Source organism: Neomonachus schauinslandi, chromosome 3, assembly GCF_002201575.2.
Source record: "Neomonachus schauinslandi chromosome 3, ASM220157v2, whole genome shotgun sequence".
NCBI classification, from domain to species: domain Eukaryota; kingdom Metazoa; phylum Chordata; class Mammalia; order Carnivora; family Phocidae; genus Neomonachus; species Neomonachus schauinslandi.
The window spans coordinates 133325908-133337948 of NC_058405.1; the positions used below are offsets into that span (position 1 = coordinate 133325908).

Below are 12041 nucleotides of genomic sequence, written 5' to 3' on the forward strand. Positions count from 1 at the left end.
TTAAGGTTATGATTATGATCATGAAGGTGATATTTAACAAGATTAATTAAGTGTTTTTCAAAGCAAAATAAGAGCTGAGAATCTTAACTGATTTTTAACTTGCTCCCTAAGCATATGTGTATGATAGGAAATGACTTGAGACTTCATTTGATAGTAGAAAGTTCTTGTGCTTTTGTTGTTGAATGTATCCCATTCTATAAATGAGAATTAGATAAGACAAGATCATTCCAGTGTACAAGTCAAACTACCTGCCCTAAACACGCTGCTTCAGGCTGTATGCCCACCCTTCAAAATTGCACACTATTAATGGAGAGAAGAAAAGGAAGGAAAAGCTGATGATTTTTGTACTGAGCATACAAGGGGGGAAGAAAAAGGCTAGATTTTAATACCAACTGAAATGTAGGATTGGAATGGCAAAATAAGTCCAGGAAAAATAAAACAAAATTCTTTACCTATAAATCACAATGGATTTGAAGTCAATATTCTTGGCCTTATAAAACAAGATTTAAGTGTCTGTGGGTTTTTTGTTTGTTATTTAGCTACCTCATGTAAGTGAAATGAAATGCTATTTGTCTTTCTCTTAGTTCACTTAGCGTAATACCCTCTAGGTCCATCCGTGGTGTCACAAATGGCAAGATCTCATTCTTTTTTATGGCTGAATTATATTCCTCTGTGTGTGTATGTGCGTGTGTGTGTGCGCGCGCACACGTGTGCAGGTGTGTAAACATACCACATCTTTCTTATCCATTCTGATGGACAACTGGGTTACGTCCATGTCTTGGCTTTTGTAAATAATGGTGGCCAGAGGGAAGGTGGGTGGGGGGTCGGCAAAATAGATAAAGGGGATTAAGAGGTACAAACTTCCGGTTATAAACTAAATATGTCACACAGATAAAAAATATGGCACAGAAATATAATCAGTAATTTGCAAGCTATATTAATAGACATTAACACTGAAAATTATCTCCTTTTGAAATGCATTATTTTTAAAAGTTCAAGAGCAAATTTTTATAAATGTACACTACATAATGCAAAATTAAATTCACTAAGCTCTATAAATATGTCAAGGTCTCAATTATTTAATAAATTCATTAAATTTTATAAATCAATGAACTGGAATAAATCCACCTATTTTTTTAAAGGATCTGAGAATATTCAGTGGAAATAAACTTTGATAGCAGCAGATAATAATTTTTTGCTACTAAAGAAGCTAAACTGTAATGGGTTACAGGTATATTTTAATCTGCAGGAAGCTTTATTCCATTCCAAGCAAAGAAAGTATTACCATAAAATGTAGATATAAAAGCAGTATTTTCCATTTTCAATCTACTTATCTAACTAAAAAGTTCTTGTTTATTATGTAAAATAGAACTAGAAATTGTATTTAGCTTCAGAGGCAGAATCATCATTCCATGGAGCTCAAGTAGAAGAAAAATTTCCTATCAAAATTTCCCAAAGTGAACCCCACTTACATGCCTGATCTTTCACTAGCACGGATGGCTAGTCACCCGTGTGGCAGCAATGAAGAAAAAGCAGGCTTGGGCTCTTTCTATGGCATGCCCATTTAGTTTTTTTTTCTCTCTCTCCTTGTTTCTGGTCTTCTTCCCTGTCTCCCCACACCCTTTCAATGTCTCCTAGGGCACCACAGTCTCCTAAGGAATCAGTGGGACACAGGCCTCATCTATTAGAGCAGGGAAACAGCAGGAGGACAGGGAGTAGCCCTCCTAACCTTCACCCCACACACAAAGCCATGTGACCATCACTACAACTGAGGCTGCCTCCAGGTACTACAGAAGTTAAGGGTTTCAATTTAAAACAAGACCTAAAAGGGGCGCCTGGGTGGCTCAGTCGTTAAGCATCTGCCTTTGGCTCAGGTCATGATCCCAGGGTCCTGGGGTTGAGCTCCGCATCGGGCTCCCTGCTCCGCGGGAAGCCTGCTTCTGCCTCTCCCACTCCCCCGGCTTGTGTTCCCTCTCTCGCTGTGTCTCTCTCTGTCAAATAAATAAATAAAATCTTTAAAAAATAAAAAAATAAAAAATAAAACAAGACCTAAAAAAAAAAAAAAACTGTTCCATTCTACTCTTCCACGTAGTATCACAGGGTTTATTTTCCCACTAAGGTAGTATTTTTGAAATCAGAAATGGGACTGTATTAACTTTATGGGACTCAGAGCTATTGTTTAAATCATCCTTTAAGAAAAAAATGCTAATATTTTATCAAAAATGTAATAATAGTCAAGGTTTTCTTTCTGGTTCATTAATTACATAGTTTTCCTGTGTTACTATTGTAATCTATCAAACACAATCTCAGTGAAAGATTTACTTCATTAGAAGACTGTTTTACATTTTAAAAGCCCTATAAATATCAGCCCAATGATTCAAAATGAACTTAACACTAATATGTAAATGTCACTATACAAATGAAAGGAAAAGACTGCTAGTTCTAGGAAGAAGGAAGTCAAGCCCTTGTATGTTTGCACTCTTATTTTCCTTATCTTAATAGCTAAAAGAAAAAAAACCCATAAATTTAGTTCCCCATAAAAATACTCCAGGAGGATGGGGGTAACAGTTCTATAAAGGTAATCTTTGGGCTAACTATAGAGTGTTTTTCTGGAAAGTAGTTTTAAATTTTCATAGCATTCACAGGCTCTAGGCTGTGGCGTACATATGATTTCAGCATTTTTGAAGGTGATTCTATTTATGAGACTCCTCCTACCTGTCTCTGAAGTTCTGCCAGGTTGTAAGGTAAGGCCCCCTCAGCCAATGGGGCTATTCTCTCAATATCTGCCAAAGTCAAGCGCCTTCAGGCAAAAATACGGGAAAGGAAAATGGTTAGACACCAACAAACTCCTCATACCAAGATCATATTTCTTCCGGGAAAAAAGGAGTGGAGAAAAGAACTATGCTTTAAAAATAGTATTTCTCTATTTACCCAGATCATTTTTTAGTGAGAAAAAAATCTCCAGGCCCAGGTTCCCACAACAAAAAGCAAAAGACCCCAGAAAAGTAATGTGGAGTACATAAATTTAATAAGACTCCCCAATGATACATAATAAAAGAACTAAAATTACCAGAAACAAAGTATAGACATTGACAGTTCATACATACTAAAGGTATTTCTTTAGCGTACATATTTAATGCGTAGGTACAAAGTACCTTGAGAAAGATAAACACAAAACTGATAAATACTGCTGGCCTTTAAGGAAAGGCACAAAGGTAGAAGAGAGACTTTTTATGGCACCCTCTTTTAAACTGCGAGTTTTGAACCATGCACTACTGTTTTCAAAAAATTTACTTAAAAATAAGTATGTTCCATGAACGAGGTAGGTCCTTCAGATCCAGTTTTGAAAAGCACGTTTTTGAAACCATTTATTATCATGAAGGAGGCTCAGAACCTTTGCTAAAAATGTGAATTCTAGATGGATGAGACGTGGCCTGATATTTCACATCAATCACCAAAGATGGGGTGGTATGTTCAGTATCATCTCCAGCCCAACAATTCATTATGTAGCATGAAGGCAATAAATCATCCAGGTATACTCAGCTTCTATTAGTCCTCAGCTCTACGGTTAAAACCCATTTTTCAGATATTCCTACACTTAAATAACTCCTAAAGTCATCTAAAAAAAAATCTTATTACTTAATAGAGCATATGTCCCCTATCCCACAAATCCTGCCAGAGATGAAGGTTTTTCTTTTGGATTTGCAAAAGAACTCTGCAAATTAAAAACTCTCAATGTGCTTTGGTTTTTTTAGTCTATGACGTGGAGGCATAAAACATCTGAGCTTGTCCGTGATGGTAACTATGATGATAATGTCACAGGCATATTTCACAAAAATGATACCCTCTAACACATAATGATACATACTATTCAGTAAAATGACCATTTACAATGAACCAAAAAGCTTATAAGACTCCTGAACATGTACTTCAGTTTATTTGACAAACTTAGGCAAATTTTCACAAGTCTCTTACATTTAATCGAGTCCAGATGAAATCAGTTTTTCCCAACCTTCTCTTACTTCTCACTCCCCCTTACTCTCATTTTTCTTCCGTCCCCCATTTCCCTCTCAGGCCCCTTAAGCTAACCTTGTTCTTTTACCTCCCTCTCTCCACCTCTTCCCTCCCTTCCCCCGCCCTCTTTTCCTTTTCCCTTTCCTTTCTCCCTTTCTCTCTGTCCATCTCCCTGACCTAAGGGTCTGTCTTCCTCTGCCTCTCCCTCCTCCCCTGCTTCTCATATTGCCTATCTCTCTTTCTTAGAATTTGTAGACTGAATTAACTACTGTTAAAATGAACTAAAAGCATACCCCTGCCTTACATGTTAAAGGAACTGTCCTATAATAAATAACACAAAGAATTATTGAAATAGTTACCCTGTAGCATTATATAAGTCTGCAAGTTGGTAGAGGATATCAATTTCTAGTGGAGTGACCTGTCCATAGCGTATGGCGCTCTGGGCAAATTCCTCTAGAAGAAAAAGAAAGTATTTTAAAATCTTAAAAATTCTTAATATGCTTCTACTTTACCAATTATAATCTGAAAGCAAAAGGCATCTTAGTATTATTTTAAAAATCTAAAACTGAATTTAAATATCTAAGTTCAACTATGTAATTCTGAAAGCTGGCAAAAGATAAAATGTTAACATCGTGAACAGCAAAAACAGATAAATTAATTTCAAAGATAAAGCAATCTCATTAGAATCCTCTCTCTTATCCTGCTTATTTGCTTTGGTGTCCAGGGTTACAAGATAAAAGAATTGGCTATTCTCCAATCACCTAAAACACCCTACTACAATATAGCAGAAAGAATAGGCTTGCCCCTCTTTCTGTGACAACAACTCTCTCCTAGAACAAACAAGCTGCGCCACACTGCCACTGACCAGTTTGACAGACTGGGCCAAGGTTCTTTTCAAAACTGTCAAAGCCACTTTTCCATTCCTGACCCCAGCATCCCATTAATTCCACCTGGATTTTTGGAGACCACTAGGGCCCAAGTAAAGCATATACACATAGCAACATACTTTCTGGATCTGGCTTCAGAGTGGTAAACTTAGATCAACCTCATGCCCTAGAGAAAGAAAAGTAAAAATACAGATTCAAATCAATACATATTTTTAAAATCTTACCCTTTGTGACTTCAACATCTTTCCTTGTGCCAGCTAGAGTGCTATATATCTTACGAACAAGCTCCATGTTATTCAGTAAGGAGTTAAATGCATTGAAGTAGGAGAAGCTAACCTGATGTGAGATACTTCCTCCAGCTGCCTAGGAAATGACAACACAAAAAGTTTAGAAAACAAATGAAAACAAAAAAAACACGCTTAAGGACACTACACTTTTCCCAAAGAAGATCCAAAGGACTCTTCATTATTAAAATGATTAACAACCAGTCCATAAATACAAAGAAAGTATCATACTGAAACAGTGCATTTCACGCCCTCAGGGAGGTCTATGTAATTTAGGTTTTAAGGAAGAAAGCAACATCTGGAAGTTGGACTTCACGGTTCATCTACCTATAAGGTCAGAAACAACAAATACAATCATCACAGATCAAAAACAATAGTTATTTAAACAGGATTTTCAAGATCCCTAACTATGGAACTCTTGCTAGTCCAGCATAATTCAAACATCAATGTACAACATAAGGAGTATTTTTTAAACTTGTTTTTATTCCTATACATGTACACAAAAACCAGTGCTAACTGTACATTTTAAGACTATGTCACTATATCAACTCTCCTAATCTTTTTTTTTTTTAAAGGCCACTGTTATAATTAAGATATTTAGGGGCGCCTGGGTGGCTCAGTCGTTAAGCGTCTGCCTTCGGCTCAGGTCATGATCCCGGGGTCCTGGGATCGAGCCCCGCATCGGGCTCCCTGCTCGACGGGAAGCCTGCTTCTCCCTCTCCTACTCCCCCTGCTTCTGTTCCCTCTCTCGCTGTGTCTCTCTCTGTCAAATAAATAAATAAAATCTTTAAAAAAAAAAAAAAAAAAAAAAAAAGATATTTAACAATCTGTGCCGGGCTCTGAACCTACATCATGAAAGGTACAACTACCAAAAACTCCAAAAAATGTAGAGAAAATCTAGAGAGGATTTATTCACCATGAATTACATCTTTAGTGGAATGGTGCAGAAGAGGCTCATGCCTGCGGACAATGGGGGGGCAATGTGGCCTTCATTACTTCTGCAAGGTGAGGGGATAAGTTCTCCCTCTGCCTACCAGTTGGACATAAACTCAAAAGAGAATATTTTTCATAGTTTGTAAAAGCCTAATTTCTAAGCCAGGAGTCAGAGGAACCCATATGATTGAAAACATTCTCTATTAAAAACTCAAAGAAATACTTAATGGAAATACCAGCGTGACCTTAATCATAAAGGTCTACTAAGAACAGTGTAGGTAATGATAGGCAAATGCACCCATCCCTCACATACATGCCTTAACCCAAATATAGATGATATGTGTATTAGCCTGAATTTGGATGCCAGTGACCCAAAAGCAGAACTCAAATTATTTAATACATTCCTTCAGGAATTGAAATGCCATTTGGTAAGCTGAAGCTATAATAGGTCTATGTAACCCAACTGGAAAAGATTAAAGGGGTCCCCTCACTCTAAGGCACTGAGCTGAGTCCTTCCCTCTAGGATATCCCACCACCACTACCACCACTTTCCTCCCTCTCTCCCTTTCTTCCCTTCCTTCTCTCATTTTTTGGCTGGGGTATGAGGTAAGGGTTCAGGGAGTGGGAGACGGGTGTCAAGGAGGTGAAATGTGTAGGACAAGGTGACATGCTCCATGTTCACATTCACTGAAGAAAAAGAACAGAAGTTGATCTTCCTACCCCGGTCTAAATCAGGGATAATGATCTTCAGCTGAAACAACAAAAGCACTCATTGGCTTCCCTCCATTTAAAACAAGCAGCAATCAAAAACTTACACATAAGTACAATGCATGAACAAGAAAACTGGTAAGTGAGGAAAGTTTCACCACTCTTTGTGAGGAAGTGAATGACATCAGTTTGCTATTGGTCCAGATGATTACTTTGTAGAGATTAGCAGTTTGACAGAACAAAAAAAAAACCCCGTCTGGTCCATGCAGACTGAATGCACAGGTGAAGGGGCAGAGAGAGGAGGGAGCCACAGAGGCTGATGCCCACATATTTCCTCCATACCTTCTGCCACGGCAATGGTTATTAAAACAGTGCAGAGGCCAGTGATGATCCTCTAGCAAACAGCACCCTGCAGGCAACAAAGGAAGGAGCCATCTTTATAGCAAGGCTTTAAAAGGAGCCTGGGGGGCAGAAAGAGGCCAGGGTGAAGGCAGTAGTGTCTGGGAGAGGTACTGCCGCTGGAAAAAGTAATTGCACACCCTTGTCTACAAACTCCCTTGTTTTCTTTAGTTGAACTCTATAAACGGAAATAAATAATTCGGAAATCTATGAGAGCAAGATGGTGGCTCTAAAAAAGCTATGATCTGGGGAAAGACTATTCACCATCACCCCCACCTCCCTTACACATACCTGTTTACCTTCTACAACCAAACATAAAGTTAGAATACTAGAGAGTTCGATGGGTCCAAGGAGGCAAGCCAGGACAAAATGGTTCAAAAATTTTAAGGAAATACACAATGAAGTACTTGCTTTCTACTTACTGAAACTAAGTTCTCCTCCACAAAGGGAGTGAGCATGTGAGACCGAATGGTAACCATGATGTCACTGAAATCCAGGCCAGAAATCATGCCACTTTTGCTTTTGTCTTTCAGTGCAAAGGCTTGTCTTGCGTGTTCCAACTGTAGCTCCTAGAGAGAAAAGTTAGAAATAGGACATTGGATTGGTCAAAGCACATCCCAACTGCATGTTTTGAAAAGGAAGGACATTCTTTCCCTACATGCACTTACTACAGAAATCAACACTGTAGAGCTCTGAATTTATAAAACTTTTGATTTCTTTTAAAAGGAACATGTTTTCCTGAAAATGTACCACACACTATTCCTCAGGAAGAACGAAGCACAGCATGGCAATAAAGAAAAGGGAGGAGGAAAAAACCCTTCATTTACTTGAAAAGTTTCCAGCACTGAAAACAGTTCTGTGCTTTCCTTCGACTTTTAAAATGTACTCTCTCCTGCTTGAAGGCATTCTTATCCAAGGGTAATTTCTGAATTAAAAGTTTAGATTAATTTTCAGTATTTCAATTTAAATACTGCAATTATAATGTCTCTTTCTCCCTCTCAATGAATTAGACTACTTTTCAAACAATTTTTAAAAATGAACTTCGTGAGGGCGCCTGGGTGGCTCAGTTGGTTAAGCGACTGCCTTCAGCTCAGGTCATGATCCTGGAGTCCCGGGATCGAGTCCCGCATCGGGCTCCCTGCTCGGCAGGGAGCCTGCTTCTCCCTCTGACCCTCCCCCCTCTCATGTGCTCTCTGTCTCTCTCATTCTCTCTGTCTCAAATAAATAAATAAAATCTTTAAAAAAAAAAAAATGAACTTCGTGAGAAACTCTACTGACTGGTAAGAGCAATACTTAGTAATTCTAACATGAAAGTTATGAATAACAAACCGATAACTAGTGTTCAGCTATCATTCTGTCTGGCTTTGAGAAGCAGTTACTCATAAACTGTAAAATAATCCAAAAGATCACTGAACTTTTAAACTATTGGGCAGCCAATTTTTGTCATAAATGATATCAACAAAAACAATAAAATGTGCCAGTAATACTCTAAATACTATAGAAAAGTCAAAACTGGAGCATTTCTGCCCTGACGACCCATAACATAATTCAAATAAATCTGTTATCACAACATAATAATGGTGCTCTTGGATGCCATTTTCATACTATTTGCAACTCTAGAAATAAAATTCATATCTAAATATATATTATTCATAGATACAATACTGCAATTTTCATTGTAATTTATTTATGCAAGCCTACAAATTAATGTTGCTTTTTCTGACATTTAAAATAGTTTTTGGGGGGGGTGCCCAGTGGTACATTCAGTTGAGCATCCAATTCTTGGTTTGAGCTCATGTCGTGATCTCCAGGTCAGGCTCTCTGCTGCTTGGGATTCTCTCTTGCTCTGTCTCTGCCCCTCCCCACTGAGCGCACGTGTGCGTGTGAACTCTTTCTCAAATAAATAATCTTTAAAAAAAATTAAAATAGTTTTTGGCAGAAGTCTCACCATTTTACTAATTTATTTTCCTATGGGCTTGTGATAGATCAGTGGTAATTCAAAGACATTTAAATTATCTTAAGTGTTTGTCTCATAATAACTCATCAAACTATTTATTTGTTGTATGTGACTTTCTGTATTTGTATGATATTAAACAAAACAATTTTTTCACAATATGGTTTTATTAATAGTGTGAAAGCATCAGTGATAACTGTGAACATTAAATTTCTTTTAAACATCCATGTCTTGGCTTTAATATTGTACATACTGGACTCTATAGCACTATAAGTAAATATGAAAATAGTTCCCATTTCCTTGCACAGGTATTAAGCTATAACACCATTTATAAATTATTATGGACAAGGTTACCTCTGGAATAAGTAATATACATTTGGACAACCAGAATTAAATGAATATTAAGTCAAGCAAGAAGTAGGCTATGTTCAATATGCTTTAGATGTCAGATTAAAATATTTAATGTTATTTAAAACTTAATTTTCTTATTTTTTTAAAGGGACATCTTTTTTTTTAAGATTTTATTTATTTGAGAGAGAGAGAGCACGTGCACACAGAGGGAGAGTGAGAGGGAAAAGCAGACTCCCTGCTGATCAGAGAGCCCCATATGGGGCTCGATCCCAGGACCCTGAGACCATGACCTGAGCCAAAGGCAGATGCTTAACCGACTGAGCCACCCAGGCGCCCCAAGAGACATCTTTTCTATATGTGGGTGCTCAAATGAAAACTGAGGAATGCGTGGTTTGACCAAATAACCAAATTCACATACAACAGAGTGCTTGCCGCCTCCTCTAAAAGAACCTATACATTTGCTCATTATCTCTCTCCAACAAAACAAGTTGTTTCGTTGTTGTTGTTTTTTTTAAATATTTTATTTATTTATTTGTCAGAGAGAGAGAGAGCACAAGCAGGGGGAGTGGCAGGAAGAGGGAGAGGGAGAAGCAGGCTCCCCGCTGAGCAAGGAGTCTGACGTGGGACATGATCCCACGACCCCGGGTTCGTGACCCAACCCAAAGGCAGACACTTAACTGACTGCGCCACCCAGGCATCCCAGCAACAAAAGAAGTTTTTAAGATATTTTTTCTTAGCAGGTTGGCAGGCTAGAGACAAGTATATCAAAACTACTAAATCTTTCAATAGTCATAACTTTAAAAAATTAAATGATAACACTGAGGAAAACATCTAAACATTGTAACATCTATCATTAAACATCTAAATGTTTGGATTTTCTTGAAAAGAGCAACAGGAGTGGAGAAACTAAAACTCAACTGGTAAGTACAAAATAAACAACCAGCATGATTTGACAAAGTTTTCTTTTCCCACTCTTCTACTTTTTTTAAATTTCAACTCTATTGAGATAAAATTAACAAAATCATAATATATTTAAAGTGTGAAACATGATTTGATACATGCATACACTGTGAAAGGAGTCCCACCAAGTTAAGTAACACATCCACCACGTCACATAGTTATCTTTTTTTTATGAGAACACTCAAGTTCTACTCTCTTGGCAAATTTCAATTATACAGGGGCGCTGGGTGGTGCAGTCGGTTAAGCGTCCCAACGCTTGATTTCAGTTTAGATTGTGATCTCGGAGTCCTGAGATTGAGCCCCACGTCGGGGTCCACTCTCAGCGTGGAGTCTGTTTAAGATTCTCTTTTCCCTCTGCCCCTCCCCACCCCGACTCTCTAAAATAAAATCTTTTTTTAAAAATTTCAATTATACAGCACAGTATTATTCAGTCACCATGATACACAGTACATCCTCAGACCTTACTCATGTTATGATTGAAAGTTTGTAATGTTTTTCCAGCTTCTCCTGAGAGGCTTTCTCTCACCACCCCTCTTCCCAACCCAGCCCCTGGCAACCACTATTCTACTTTGTGTTTCTATGTGTTCAACTTTTTTTTTAAGATTCTGCATAGAAGTGATACCTTGTAACACGGCTTTCTCTGGCTGGCTTATTTCACTTAGTATAATGTCCTCCAAGTTCATCTAAATTATTGCAAATGACAGGACTTCCTTCTTTTTTTAGAGTGAATAATATTCTCACGTGTGTGCCTGTGCATGTGAGCACACACACACATCTTTATCCATTCATCCACCAACGGACACTTTGGTTGTTTCCATACCTTGGCTATTGTGATAATGCTACAATAAACATGGGAGTCCAACGACCTCTTTGAAGTAGTGACTTTTTGTTTCCTTTGGATACATACCCAGAAGTGGGATTGCTGGATCATAAGGTGGCTCTCTTTTTAATTTCCTGATGAGCCTCCATACTGTTTTCCATAGTGGCTGTACCAGTTTACATTGCCACCAACAATGTACAAGGGTTCCCTTTTCTCCACATCCTTGCCAGCATTTGTCGTCTCTGGTCTTTTTGATAATAGACATCCTAACAAATATGAAGTTAACATCTCATTGTGGTTTTATTTTGCCCTTATCCCTGATGATTAGTGAGGTTGGACAACTTCTCATATACCTCTTGGCATTTGTAGGTCTTTTTTGGGAAAATGACTATTCAGGTCCCTTGCCCATTTTTATTTTTATGTATATATGTAGGTATGTTATTGAGTTGTATAAATTCCTTGTATATTTTGGATATCAATCCCTTATTAGATAAGTGGTTTGCAAATATTTTCTCCCATTCCAATGGTTGCCTTTTCATTTGTTGACGGATTTCTTTACTGTGCAGCTTTTCACGTTGATGTGGTCCTACTTGTTTATTTTTGCTTTTGCTGCCTTTGTTTTCGGTGTCAAATTAAAAAAATCATTGCCAAGCCTGAAGTCTAGGAGATTACCTACTCTGTTTTCTTCTAAGAGTTTACAGTTTCAGGTCTTATGCTCAAGTTTTTAATCC

The 12041-nt window shown here is 37.8% G+C and overlaps 1 protein-coding gene across 1 annotated transcript in view; it reads right to left on the reverse strand.

Moving 5' to 3' along the window:
* SLC25A12 (solute carrier family 25 member 12) overlaps positions 1-12041 on the reverse strand; it is a 102476-nt gene that overhangs the window by 42981 nt on the left and 47454 nt on the right. The window contains exons 6-9 of the mRNA XM_021702972.2: positions 7648-7794; positions 5126-5264; positions 4374-4467; positions 2716-2800 (exon numbers count right to left, since the gene is read on the reverse strand). Coding sequence (XP_021558647.2) covers positions 2716-2800; positions 4374-4467; positions 5126-5264; positions 7648-7794 — 465 coding nt within the window. The remainder of the gene's footprint in view (positions 1-2715; positions 2801-4373; positions 4468-5125; positions 5265-7647; positions 7795-12041) is intronic.